The sequence below is a fragment of the Nerophis ophidion genome, linkage group LG14, assembly GCF_033978795.1.
Source record: "Nerophis ophidion isolate RoL-2023_Sa linkage group LG14, RoL_Noph_v1.0, whole genome shotgun sequence".
Classification (NCBI taxonomy): Eukaryota; Metazoa; Chordata; class Actinopteri; order Syngnathiformes; family Syngnathidae; genus Nerophis; species Nerophis ophidion.
In genome coordinates, this window is record NC_084624.1 from 43,994,381 (window position 1) to 44,010,095 (window position 15,715).

The following is a 15,715-nucleotide window of genomic DNA, read 5'->3' on the forward strand; positions in this document are numbered from 1 at the left end:
AAATCCTTTTGGGTCTTGATCGCCATTTCCGGGTTTAATTGAATGTAATGAATGGCATTTTTGTTGCGTTTTACTTGATTGTAAAATATGTGGATGGAGAGGGGATGTGACATTCATATGTTGTCAATATTCAGTGTTTTACCCTTCATAGTTAATATTGTAAATCCTACATTCATTATTTTCATGTAAATTCTGGGTGTTTCATTCAGTAATATCTTTTTTTTAATTCCATTCCGTTTTCAAGGTGGTCTGTCTTAACGTTTTTAGCATTCGATTAGACATTATTGTGAGGTTTTGTATTAGTGTTCCTAAAAATAGGACCCATCAAGCACACATACTGTACAGCAGATTTTCACAGTTTACGTATGTATATATATATATATATATATGTGAAGTGAATTAAGTGAAGTGAATTAAATTTATATAGCCCTTTTCTCTAGTGACTCAAAGCGCTTTACATAGTGAAACCCAATATTGAAGTTACATTTAAACCAGTGTGGGTGGCACTGGGAGCAGGTGGGTCAAGTGCCTTGCCCAAGGACACAACGGCAGTGACTAGGATGGCGGAAGCGGGAATCGAACCTGCAACCCTCAAGTTGCTGGCACGGCCACTGTACCAACTGAGCTATGCCGCTATGTGTGTATATATATATATATATATACACACATAAATGGATGGATGGATGGATGGATGATAGATAGATAGATAGATGGATGGATGGATGGATGGATGGATGGATGGATAGATGGATAGATAGATAGATAGATACAAAATCAAAATAATTGCCCAAGCCTGCTTCACTGTGTAGGATGGAAAGCAACATGAAGGGGTTTTGTTTCTTTCATGTATTGTAATCAACAGAGATATATTGTCGTGACCCAAGAACTACAAAGCAAAGAGGAAGCAGGGCCTGACTCCCCTCCAGGCACCGCTTTTTTGAACTCTTTTACGAACCTCTTTTTCGAACCTCTTTTTTGAACCGACCTTTTCTTTTGAACTGTTTTGTAATCAAAGGCGATGGCTGTTTACGACTCCGTCCCTTTGGAAGCAGCTGTTGCCATGTGGTCAGGGGAAGGTCTAAATAAAAGAAGGAGGCATGCAATCTTTTGGCATAGCGTGATGACACCGTACAAATGTACAGATGTACACGTCTCTCCTCAAATTGAGCCAAATTGAATTCTGTCTCTGTTTAATTCTTTGCTTCTTCTCCTTTTTACTAGATGTCATCAGTGTTTGAACTTGACACTAACTTAGAATGTTAGCCGCTAGCTTGCTGCTTTGATTACGCGGTCATACTCTGATCAAATTTACAGGACACAGCAAAAATGTGTCATCAACATGTATTATAATATTTAAACAGCTCTATCGAGTATTGCATATGTTGCACAACCCTGATGTGGCTGCAAGATGATCCTTTCTGCTTTCATAAGAGGCATGGCAAGGACACTCGGAGTTCAATTTGCTGCCTCACCCGATTTCCGTTTCCTCCCCGCGGATAACACGGAGCTTGCGGAAGAACGACAGGGAGACGAGGGCGTAGGACCGTCGCACCGTCATGTACCCCGTGATCTCCTCCAGCTGGCCCAGACTGGACTCCAGTTCTGCCGCTATGTTGTCTGTGGCAAAACACAAAACACACCACCGTCAGATTCAGTCTTTAGCTTTGCGATGGGAAAAAAGAGACACTCCTGCAACAAGGACACGCTTACTTCCTCCGCGCAGGTTGATAACCAGACTGCCGTTAAGGATGGTGCAGCCTCTCAGAGCCTGGGCCGCGGTGATGGAGTCCACAGTTTTCAGGCCCATACACACCTTCGGACAAAGGCCGGCACATGGCATACAGTTCAGCCTTGAGGAACAGAGAAAGAAAACACTGTTAGAATAATTATGTGTAATAGATCACACAACTCTTGTGCTTTAAAGGCCGTTGCTAAAGTTATTATCAATTCTGCTGAAGTTGTACTTTTCCATCTGTGGAAAGGGACAACTTGCAATTCGAAGATTGCGAATCTCATATCAGCGTTTGTGTCCAGAACATCGAGTACCGTGACGCAGACAAAGCAGAGACAAGGCGATATCACCAGTGTCAGCACATTTGCATTTCTGAATACCGTATTTCCTTGAATTGCCGCCGGGTATATAGTATGCGCCTGCCTAGAATTACTGCCGAAACTCGTTTCGCAAAATAATTAGCGCATGCTTAGCATTACCGCCGGCTCAGTATTAACGCCGGGTCAAACTCGTTTCGCAAAATAATTAGCATATGCCTAGAATTTCTGCCGGATCAAACTCGTTTCGCAAAATAATTAGCATATGCCTAGAATTTCTGCCGGGTCAAACTCGTTTCGCAAAATAATTAGCATATGCCTAGAATTTCTGCCGGGTCAAACTCGTCACGTCACGAGTGACACTTCACCTGTCATCATTTTCAAAATGGAGGAGGCTGATTTCAATCATTTGAAATCGCATAAAGGGAAGACGATTAAGAGCTATTCAGTAGGATTTAAGGTCCAAGCTATTGAATATGCTTAAATGAACAGTAAGCAGCTATGTTTTATTAATATGCCGTAGCTGCGTGTGTCAAATATGAGTCATTAAATGATTTTAGATTTCAATCAATATTGTGAGGTTTTGTATTAGTGTTCCTAAAAATAGACGTACCGGCCCCCAGACACACTTTTTTTTATCTAAATCTGACGCCCCGGGCCTGCTCTGGACTCTTCCCCGCCTCCCTCGCGCTTGCTGATTCTCAACTCCTCGCTTGCCCCTGGACTCTAACGCTTCTCTCCTGCCCTGGATCATCTTCCGTGTTCCTTCGCTCTCAACAACATTTGGTAACACACACCTCAGCTAACTACACACACAGCCTCACACCACATACACTTTTGGATCTAGTTCCCAATCCATTTCCTTAGTTTATATTAGTATTGTTTCATTATTATATATATAGTCTATATAGATATAATATATTTTTGAACATTACAACCCTCTGGTGTCTGTTGCCGTCACCTCCCCCTCCTAAACATAACACGGACTACTCAATGGGAGAAGTCAGTGTACAGTATTTATCTCTTTACCGTAATAAAAATGCTGGCAGAAATGTGAATGTACTCGCTTTTGTGTGTCAGAGGGTATTAAGAAACAAGGATGTTAATATGCGCTATACATTTTCCTGTAATAAACAGTCTGGTTCTGTGAGGCAAAGTTCATACAAACACTCTGGTAGCGCTAACAACACAAGGCGAGCGCTGAAGTAGGTAATGGGAGGGATCACCGTGGAAACGACGGCGATGCCATATTCCTTATCCGGCTCTTAAATATGCTCTCGCCCTCCATCAACATCCTGTGAGAAATATCAAGCCCATTAGCTGCACGGCTAAATGTGTTTGTCTGACATTTCTGGTTTGAAGGCCCTTTATTTGGCTCTGTCTCTCATTCTAGGCGTCTGCTCCGAAGTTGACGCCGGGTGATGGATGTGAGTGTGAAACATGATTCACTATGAGCTTGATTTTGGAGCCTTTTGACCGACCAAAAGGGTCCGGCCCTTACTGACTTGGGGACCATTTTAAATGATGTGGGCCCCAAAGTCACCAGCCTTGGCGTCACTATAGACATTTTCTAAAACTTGACAAACAAGTCAATGGCGTTTTAAATTCTTGTTTTTATGAACTTCGTCTTTTAGCAAAGGTAGAACCGTTTTTATCTTTTATCCTTTTGAACAAGTCGTGCTTGCTTTTATTTCAAGTGGCCCGGACTACACTGCAAAAAATGAAATCTAAGTAAGACGAAATATTTCAAATAAGGGTGATATTTGCTTATTTTATGTCTGATAAGATCATTCTTCTCAATAAGCAGATTTTATGTTAGAGTGTTTTGGTCCTAAATGATCTCAGTAAGATATTACAGGTTCGGAGGTGTACCTAACGAGTACACATGCTAGCAGCGACAGGGCTAGGACAACATGTAAAAGCCAGAGCTGGAAGACCCTCCTGCCTCGTTAAGATCTCCCATTCGGGAACACTTTGGCTGCGCGATACAACAATGGAGGACGCATTCATTGTTCAGCAGCTGCTTCTGACAACACGTCAAACATGTGTTGCACCTTTCCTGCTTCCAACTCCCAGACTGTAGTCGAGGAGCGCAGGGGAGACACTCCTCCAGGGCTGATGTATTCTCGGGGGCAACACCCTTTACTCTACCCGGCAGTGGGTCTCCACAGCTCTGGACTCCAGGGTAAATGAAGAGTCCGGCAACTAGTTGCAAATCGTGGCTTTACTACCATGAATTGATTAACGTGGACCCCGACTTAAACAAGTTGAAAAACTTATTTGGGTGTTACCATTTAGTGGTCAATTGTACGGAATATGTACTGGACTGTGCAATCTACTAATAAAAGTATCAATCAATCAATCAATCGAGGTCTTGCACACAGCCAATCCAACAAAACACTAGCCACTCCCCGCACTCACGCTACCGCTCCCTCACCTCGCTCGCCCACACACTCACCTCAAATGCTATCACATATTGTAGGGCCACACACGCACATACGCTACTCTCATAACACATGCTAACCCATTTGAAGCGTCACCACCGCATTCAAGCAGCCTCTCCTCGGCGAGTCAGGCAGGGCTATAGCAAAAAGAAATGTTTTTATAGCAGCAGATTTAAGTCCATATTGCATTAAAAAATTGATTTTGACCCACTTCTATGGTGGAAGAACAATGAGACAATATATCCTCTTACTGCCAAGTTAGCCAGGCTGGAGGGGAATAGAAAAGTTAATTTGGGGCTTGACTTGAAACTGTTTAATGTTGCACTTTTTATATGTAGAAGAAAAGTTTTGTCATTTTATTTAAAGTGAGCAACAACTTGAGGCAGTTTAATGTTGATTAACGTGGACTTAAACAAGTTGACAAACTTATTGGAGTGTTACCATTTAGTGGACAATTGTACGGAATATGTACTGTATTGTGCAATCTACTAATAAAAGTCTCAATCAATCAATCAAAAAAATCACTTGATATGTAGAAAGGTTTTGTTAAGAAACCATTCTGAGCCTTATCTTATTTTGTTTTTATTTTGTAGATGTTGACCACATTAACCCTGGCAATGGACCCTGTGTGTATATGTATGTTATGCCATTGTTTACAAATTTGGTAAATAAATAACCCAAAAATGTATATTTTGTTGTTTTCTTACTGTACCGAAAATGAACCGAACCGTGACCTCTAGACCGAGGTATGTACCGAACCGAAATTTTTGTGTACCGTTACACCCATAGTAAATACACTTTTGGTCAATTGACTTAGTTGTGATTTCCCTCTCTGCATGAAAGTTTAAAAGTAGCATATATTAATGCAGTATGAAGAAGAATGTTTTAATGTAGACACATAGAATCATCATACTGCTGTGATTATATGTATCAAGTGTTCATTCAAGTCAAAGGCAAAATATGGAGATACCGTATTTTTCGGACTATAAATTTGAGTTTTTTTCATAGGGGGTGCGACATATACTCCGGAGTGACTTATGTGTGAAATTATAAACACATTACCGTAAAATATCAAATACTATTATTTATCTCATTCGCGGAAGAGACGAAGAAAATGTCAACAATCGTCACACACTTGTCAACTGGCAGAAGTGCATTGTGGGTCATGGAATGCTACCTGCTATATGCTACTGCCGTAGCTATTAAAATGGATCATTTCAACGTTGGCGGTAACTTATAAAAACTGAGAAGGGCTGAACAAAAATGGCACGGAAAAGGAAATCATGTACTGCAGATTACAAGCTGGACGTAGTGAAATATGCAGCAGGAAACGACAAGAGGAAGCGGCGCATACCTTTGGAGTTGGCAGAGTTGTTTAGAAGCGACATCGAGGAAGAAGATTTCATGGGATTTATGGATTAGGAGTGACAGATAGTTTGGTAAAGGTATAGCATGTTCTATATGTTATAGTTATTTGAATGACTCTTACCATAATATGTTAGGTTAACATAGCAGGCACCTTCTCAGTTGGTTATTTATGCCTCATATAACCTACACTTATTCAGCCTGTTGTTCACTATTCTTTATTTATTTTAAATTGCCTTTCAAATGTCTATTCTTGGTGTTGGGTTTTATTAAATAAATTACCCCCAAAAATGCGACTTATACGCCAGTGCGACGTATATATGTTTTTTTCCTTCTTTATTACCATATTTCCTTGAATTGCCGCCGGGTATATAGTATGCACCTGCCTAGAATTACTGCCGGGTCAAACTCGTTTCGCAAAATAATTAGCGCATGCTTAGCATCACCGCCGGCTCAGGATTAACGCCGGGTCAAACTTGTTTTGAGAAATATTATTTTTAGGGCTCCACGGTGGCAGAGGGGTTAGTGCGTCTGCCTCACAATACGAAGTTCCTGCAGTCCTGGGTTCAAATCCAGGCTCGGGATCTTTCTGTGTGGAGTTTGCATGTTCTCCCCATGAATGCGTGGGTTCCCTCCGGGTACTCCGGCTTCCTCCCACTTCCAAAGATATGCACCTGGGGATAGGTTGATTGGCAACACTAAATATTGGCCCTAGTGTGTGAATGTGAGTGTGAATGTTGTCTGTCTATCTGTGTTGGCCCTGCGATGAGGTGGCGACTTGTCCAGGGTGTACTCCGCCTTCCGCCCGATTGTAGCTGAGATAGGCGCCAGCGCCCCCCGCGACCCCAAAAGGGAATAAGCGGTAGAAATGGATGGATGGATTATTTTTATTAGCGCGTGTCTAGAATTTCCGCCGGGTCAAACTCGTCACGTCACGAGTGACACTTCACCTGTCATCAGTCATCATTTTCAAAATGGAGGAGGCTGATTTCAATCATTTGAAATCGCATAAAGGGAAGAAAATTAAGAGCTATTCAGTAGGATTTAAGGTCCAAACTATTGAATATGCTAAAAAGAACAGTAAGCAGCTATGTTTTATTAACATACCGTAGCTGCGTGTGTCAAATATGAGTCATTAAATGACTCCCGCCTCCTGGCGGTAGAGGGCGCTAGTGATCCTTCTTGCGACTACTCGGCTGCAGAAGAAGTGACAACAAGCAGCAAGAGTGAGCAGCGATCGTTTATTTTTTCCTCTCGCTTGCACTTTTAACATGGGGGATTACATATCTAGAATAAAACAGTTTTCTAAATTGGACTTTCAATCGAAGCAGGAGGTAATAAAGGAAGATCTCCATCGAGACAGAGAGACTTTTAAAAGTGAAGAAAGATAAAGAAGACTTCTATGAACAAGTTATCGATGCTTTTGATCAGAAGGAGCTGCGCATGGACTTCATTTATAAGTAAAGGTAAGACCATAACAACGTTTTTTTTTTTTAATTAAATGTGGTTTTCATGATGGTAGCCTTACATCACACTCAATTTTTTAAGCACAGGCCTAAATTTACCGCATGCCTTTGGTAAGTGCCAGAGTGAGAAGAGGTTTTAAATTAATTAGCACCCCGGCGGCAATTCAAGGAAATACGGTATGTATTTTCAGCCGGTGCGACGTATACTCCGAAAAATACAGTATATATGGTGTATCGTGACATGGCCTAAAAATATGGAGATATTAATAAAAGTCCATATCGGCCAGCTCTAGAAGCAAGGATTAGACAACAACGGTGAGTTATTGTTTGGTCTGGCTACTTTACGGGGACAGAAATGTCTTGTTCTGTGTTGTGTGCCTGAGTGAAAGCTAACTGGTGATGTTATTCACGGCTGTGACTTCTTCGCGAGGCCTAAATGCATAATGAGTAGAAAACAAAGGCGCGCATTGTGGACCAGAGCCGAGTTGTGCTTGAGATTAATAACAGATTACGATGGCTAAAACAACAATCTACATAACGGCGAGGCCTTAAAAAAAACAAGTCTAAGAATGTCTTGGGAGAAAAAACAAAAAAAAAAATCTTTCCTTTAGCGTACAATCAATGTTGACCTCTATCCCTCTTCAGTGCCACATGTGCACTTTGAGTGTCGCCGCCAAGCACAACACTGTTTATTCCCAGCACGCCGTCATTTGGACCACGCCGAGCGACAGAAGGAGTTTCAAGTCAAACCGCTGATGTCGGAGTCAAGCGAGGCTCCACGCAGGCCACTCATTTAAAGCCTAGCGTACACTAAACCAGTGTTTTTCAACCACTGTGCCGCGGCACCATACTTGCCAACCTTGAGACCTCCGATTTCAGGAGGTGGGGGGGTGTGGTTATGAGGGGAGGAGTATATTTACAGCTAGAATTCACCAAGTCAAGTATTTCACATATATATAAATATATATATATTAGGGGTGGGCAAATTAATGCGTTAATTACGAGTTAACTCATCAATCTATTAAGGCCGACAATTATTTTATCGCACATTTGCGTATGTTGTTTACATGCTTTTATTTTGTTAACGCCTTTTCTTATTAAGATGGCAGCACCCGGCGTCGAGGGGCTCTTGGTAAAGATGGAACATTTGGCAAAAATACTGGACAATTCTGCAAATTTCATGGCTGGCTTACAGCGTGGTCACTCCGGGATCACTTACGACCGCCAGACAATTCTGAATGTGGATAGATCGGGCCGTTTTGGACTGAATGAGGCGTGCTTGCTAGACCGGCTAGCTAGCATGGGAATACTTTGCCGGCTACATCCAGCGGCTTGTGAAGCAGCGGAGTATTTGTGTTGTCTGTCTATTTATGAATAATGCAGACCAGGAGTGTTGGCTGAGTTCTTAACGTTTGCTTTCAGAGCGTGCATATCACAACATACAAGATGCCGTCATGGCGACACAACCTATACCGGGCTACCGCGCATGCTTGTCACTCCTGTTGCATGCTGGGTAGGGTAGTTCTTTTTTTCCCTGGCTCATAACATCACAATATAGTACCATGTATATGATGCGTTCAGTTTATCAAAGCACCAAGCAAACAATCGGAAAATTCCCATCATATCAATTCCTAGATATGGTCATAATTATTTTAAGTGCACTACGCAGAATAAACACAACATTATTAATATTGCTACTACGGATAATTTGATCAAAAATTCCCTAAAACAGCTCACTACCTATAATATAGGTTTTTTAAACATAAGATCCCTGATAAAAAAAATGTTCCTGCTGTTACCTCAGAAATTGCCTGTTCAGGTGTTATGATTGTGGCTCAGAGATTCGTATGTAGATTATATTTATTTTCCATAACAAACAGGATAACTTAAATACCCTGGCAGTGGTAGTAATAAGCTTAAATGTTTGTATTTACATTTTTTGAGTTGATTTTCATAAAATATGCTATTTAACTGCTACTGTTTAACAAGGACTGATTTAAATTGTGTTTGCACAACAAATGTTTTGGCGCTTTTGTTCATGTGGGAGAATATTCCAATAAAGGTGCACTACACACTACTTTTGAATTCATTACTGGGCTTTGCGTATACAATGCAGTTAATCGCGATTAATCAGAGAAAAAGTGCGATTAACTTCGATTAAAATTTTTAATCGTTGCCCAGCCCTAATATATATATACATATACTTACATATACATACATATATATATATGTATACATATATATTTATATATACATACACGTATATATATATATTAGAAATACTTGACTTTCAGTGAATTCTAGCTAAATATATATATCTATTTTATTATATATTTTTATTATATATATACATATATATAAGAAATACTTGACTTTCATTGAATTCTAGCTATATATATATACATATATATAAAATAAATACTTGAATTTCAGTGTTCATTTATTTACACATATTCACACACATAACACTCCTCTACTCATTGTTGAGTTGAAAGTCATCCGTGTTCTATTCTCTGTCACTATTTTTCTAACCATGCTGAACATCTTCTCTGACGATGCATTGGTGTGTGGCACGCAGAAAAGTGCTTTCATCAAATGCACTAGAGTCTAGAATCTTTCATCCCTCCCTAGCATGGCCCAAAACCGGTCAATCTTTGCTAGTTTTGCACTGCACTCTCTAAAAGTTGTAGATGTTATTGTCACATATGCATGTAGAGTAGATGGCAGTATTGTCCTGTTTAAGAGCGTCACATATATTGCTGTTTACGGCAGACGAACTGCCGAAAACGTGACTGCTGTTGTTGTGTGTTGTTACCGCACTGGGAGGACGTTAATGAAACTGCATAACAATAAACCCGCATAAGAAACCAAGAACTCGCCGTCGATCATTCACCAGTTATAACGTCATTGGGCAGACACGCGGTTTATATTGTGTGAAAGCGGCTGTCCTCACTCAGGTCCGCATGGAGCTTGGGGGGGCGTGGCCTCCAGCTCCGCCTGAATTCCGGGAGATTTTCGGGAGAGGCGCTGAATTTCGGGAGTCTCCTGGAAAATCCGGGTTGGCAAGTATGCGCGGCACACTAGTGTGCCGTGAGATACAGTCTGGTGTGTCATGGTAGCAACGTTGACTCTAAGGTACGCGCCTGTGCAAATGCACACTGCTCATGCGGCCTCTGCGCACGGCAAATCTAAGCAGTGCACAAAATCAAATAACAAAAAAAGCGCATAACAATTTTCAATATAAAAACAGTTTTCGTCATCACTGTTCAATCATTGTAGCGTCTGTTGAGACGCTTTAATGAGGACATTGATTCCATCGATCACTTTATTGAGCAAAACCTTTTATTGTCGGCCACAAACACATCACCAAAAAAATTGGTAAACCATTCATATCTCGCAAAAACTGCTCATTTTCTGCCGTACAAACCAGACTAAAACCAACTTTGTCATATCAACAGCACCCGCTCGCTCTTTCTCACTTGTGCCAATACATGCACATTTGGCACTAAGCCAGTGGTGCGTTTACAGCCACGCAAAAAAGTCGGACAACTCCAACACCACGCATTGTGTAAGTCCAGGTCGTTACACTATGATTTATCAATCAAGTGGGTGCTTATTCAGGGCTGCATAGCTCGGTTGGTAGTGCGGCCGTGCCTGCAACTTGAGGGTTCCAGGTTTGATTCCCACTTCCGCCATCCTCGTCACTGCCGTTGTGTCCTTGGGCAAGACACTTGACCCACCTGCTCCCAGTGCCACCCACACTGCTTTAAATGTAACTTAGATATTGGGTTTCACTATGTAAAGCGCTTTGAGTCACTAGAAAAAAGTGCTAAATAAATTTAATTCACTTCACTCATCACTCTGCCCCCTTCTCCTTCGTGGAAGGGGGGGCACAGGTCTGGTGGCCATGGATGAAGTGCTGGCTGTCGAAAGTCGGGACCCTTGTTGGACCGCTCGCCTGTGAATCGGTTGGGGACGTCTCTGTGCTGCTGACCTCACTCGCTCGGGATGGTCTCCTTCTGGCCCCACTATGGACTGGACTCTCACTATTATATTAGATCCGCTATGGACTGGACTCTCACTATTATGTTAGCTCCACTATGGACTGGACTCTCACTATTATGTTAGATCCACTATGGACTGGACTCTCACTATTATGTTAGATCCACTATGGACTGGACTCTCACTATTAGGTTGGATCCAGTATGGACTGGACTCTCACTATTATGTTAGATCCACTATGGACTGGACTCTCACTATTATGTTAGATCCACTATGGACTGGAGTCTCACTATTATGTTAGATCCACTATGGACTGGACACTCACTATTATGTTAGATCCACTATGGACTGGACTCTCACTATTATGTTAGATCCACTATGGACTGGACTCACACTATTATGTTAGACCCACTACCGACTGGACTCTAACACTATTATGTTAGATCCACTATAGACTGGACTCTCACTATTATGTTAGATCCACTATGGACTGGACTCTCACACTATTATGTTAGATCCACTACGGACTGGACTCTCACACTATTATGTTAGATCCACTATGGACTGGACTCACACTATTATGTTAGATCCACTATGGACTGGACTCTCACTATTATGTTAGATCCACTATGGACTGGACTCACACTATTATGTTAGACCCACTACCGACTGGACTCTAACACTATTATGTTAGATCCACTATAGACTGGACTCTCACTATTATGTTAGATCCACTATGGACTGGAGTCTCACTATTATGTTAGATCCACTACGGACTGGACTCTCACACTATTATGTTAGATCCACTATGGACTGGACTCTCACACTATGATGTTAGATCCACTATGGACTGGACTCACACTATTATGTTAGACCCACTACCGACTGGACTCTAACACTATTATGTTAGATCCACTATAGACTGGACTCTCACTATTATGTTAGATCCACTATGGACTGGACTCTCACACTATTATGTTATATCCACTATGGACTGGACTCTCTCACTTTTATGTAAGATCCACTATGGACTGGACTCTCACTATTATGTTAGATCCACTATGGACTGGACTCTCACACTATTATGTTAGATCCACTATGGACTGGACTCTCTCACTTTTATGTAAGATCCACTATGAACTTGACTCTCACTATTATGTTAGATCCACTATGGACTGGACTCACACTATTATGTTAGACCCACTACGGACTGGACTCTAACACTATTATGTTAGATCCACTATAGACTGGACTCTCACTTTTATGTAAGATCCACTATGAACTTGACTCTCACTATTATGTTAGATCCACTATGCACTGGACTCACACTATTATGTTAGACCCACTACCGACTGGACTCTAACACTATTATGTTAGATCCACTATAGACTGGACTCTCACTATTATGTTAGATCCACTATGGACTGGAGTCTCACTATTATGTTAGATCCACTACGGACTGGACTCTCACACTATTATGTTAGATCCACTATGGACTGGACTCTCACACTATTATGTTAGATCCACTATGGACTGGACTCACACTATTATGTTAGACCCACTACCGACTGGACTCTAACACTATTATGTTAGATCCACTATAGACTGGACTCTCACTATTATGTTAGATCCACTATGGACTGGACTCTCACACTATTATGTTATATCCACTATGGACTGGACTCTCTCACTTTTATGTAAGATCCACTATGGACTGGACTCTCACTATTATGTTAGATCCACTATGGACTGGACTCTCACACTATTATGTTATATCCACTATGGACTGGACTCTCTCACTTTTATGTAAGATCCACTATGGACTGGACTCTCACTATTATGTTAGATCCACTATGGACTGGACTCTCACACTATTATGTTAGATCCACTATGGACTGGACTCTCTCACTTTTATGTAAGATCCACTATGAACTTGACTCTCACTATTATGTTAGATCCACTATGGACTGGACTCACACTATTATGTTGGACCCACTACGGACTGGACTCTCACACTATTATGTTAGATCCACTGTAGACTGGACTCTCACTATTATGTTAGATCCATTATGGACTGGACTCTCACACAATTATGTAAGATCCACTATGGACTGGATATAAATAAACATTGATTGATTGATTGATTGATGATGATATAAATATGTAGGGGGGGGTGTATGGTGTGTGGTCATTAAATATGTATTCTGATATATGTTCTTCACAGAAAATGAGCCAAAGTCAATGAGTCTCAGTTTGAAAAATGTATTAATTGTATCATTTTTCTTTTAATAAAAAATGAAAACAGGTCCCACAGACCCGAACACCACACAAGGGTTAAACCAGGGGTCGCCCCAGTGGCTCTCTGGAGCTTTTTCAAAAATATATGAAAAATGGAAATGATGAGGGGGAAAAAACATATTTTTTGTTTTAATATGGTTTCTGTAGGAGGACAAACATGACACAAACCTCCCTAATTGTTATAAAGCACACTGTTTGTATTAAACATGCTTCACTGATTCGAGTATTTGGCGAGCGCAGTTTTGGCGGTCCTTGAACTCACCATAGTTTGTTTACATGCATAACTTTTTCCGACTTTCTAAGACGTGTTTTATGCCACTTCTTTTTCTGTCTCATTTTGTCCACCAAACTTATAACGTCAGTTGTGTTGATGTTATTGACTTCTGTGGAGTGCTAATCAGACACATTTGGTCACTACATGACTGTAAGCTAATCGATGCTAACATGCTATTTAGGCTAGCTGTATGTACATATTGCATCATTATGCCTCATTTGTAGCTATATTTGAGCTCATTTAGTTTAATTTAAGTCCTCATGATTCCATTTATATCTCATGACACACTATCTGTATTTAATATCGGGCGGCATAGCTCGGTTGGTAGAGTGGCGGTGCCAGCAACTTGAGGGTTGCAGGTTCGATTCCCGCTTGTGCCATCCTAGTCACTGCCGTTGAGTCCTTGGGCAAGACAATTTACCCACCTGCTCCCAGTGCCACCCATACTGCTTTAAATGTGACTTAGATATTAGGTTTCACTATGTAAAGCGCTTTGAGTCACTTGAGAAAAGCGCTACATAAATATAATTCACTTCCCTAATTTTTTGCGCCTCCAGACAGATTGTTTTTTGTATTTTTGGTCCAATATGGCTCTTTCAACATTTTGGGTTGACGACCCCTGGGTCAAACTGTAAAAACCAGTGCTTTGCTCCTACTTTCTCTTGTTATATTCTTATTTTACTGTTATATTTTTATTCCCATTGTTGCTTTTTATTTGCTATTCTTATTGTAATATTTCTCAATTTTGTTTCCATTTAAACCCCCATTATCTACTCTGTACACTGCTGCTGGAATTTAAATTTTCCTGAAGGAACTCTCCTGAAGGAATCAAAAAAGTACTATCTATCTATCTATCTATCTATCTATCTATCTATCCATCTATCCATCTATCCATCTATCCATCCATCCATCCATCCATCCATCCATCCATCCATCCATCCATCCATCCATCCATCCATCCATCCATCCATCCATCCATCTATCCATCCATCTATCCATCTTTAAGAAATCATCTGCAAAAGCTGGACAGTTGCGAGCAGATTCAGCACTCAGTCTGTGCTTCTAATCACAGTTTCAGCAATCCCATTTCCCGTGTCCATCCAATAATTACGTCTGGATAAACAGGAGCATTTCTAAAAATGCGCAATGTGTGAAAAGTCATTAGTGAATGCAGTGATTATCTTTGGCGTTTTTCTTTTTTTGTAGGGAAATGAAAACACTTACGAAGATGAGTTGACGGTGGTGTAGCCCGAGGGACACTCAGGGATGCAGGCGCCGTTGTGGATGACGTACTCGTGGCACTCGGAGTACTTGCTGTGCTCCTTCTCCCACCTGCACCTGCTGTGGAGCTCCTGGCAGAAGGCCAAGGAGACGCAGCGCCAGCCCTTGAAGGTGTAGTGGTCGTCGGGGCAGCGCTGCACGCAGGTGCCCTGGTGCAGGAGCCCCCGGCAGGCCACGCAGTGACTCGCCGACTGCGGCTTCAGGCAGCCGCCCAGGCACTCGTCGTGACAGCACTGGTGATCCCTGGTGCAGGTGTGATGTTTGCACTGAACGGGACACACTGCAAAGAGACAGAAGCGGGTCACGGAGGTGAGAGGGGGAGCTTTGCGGTTCAAATATTCATGTCCATGTGGGCCATGGGGGAAATATTCACAAACGGTGAGGTGGATCACAGGAGATTTAATCTGGGACGCTAAAAAATGTGCATAATTTATAAAGTAAGTACCCCCAGAGCCATATGGAAGGCGCTGTTATCTCTATTAGTTCATGGGTTCACTTGAAGGGTAAATGCACAAATAGTTGTTGATGCAACAGTA

The 15,715-nt window shown here is 41.6% G+C and overlaps 1 protein-coding gene across 1 annotated transcript in view; it reads right to left on the reverse strand.

Annotated features, from left to right (window-relative positions):
• insra (insulin receptor a) overlaps positions 1-15,715 on the reverse strand; it is a 157,221-nt gene that overhangs the window by 46,026 nt on the left and 95,480 nt on the right. The window contains 3 exon segments of the mRNA XM_061920826.1: positions 1,473-1,617; positions 1,711-1,850; positions 15,123-15,459. Coding sequence (XP_061776810.1) covers positions 1,473-1,617; positions 1,711-1,850; positions 15,123-15,459 — 622 coding nt within the window.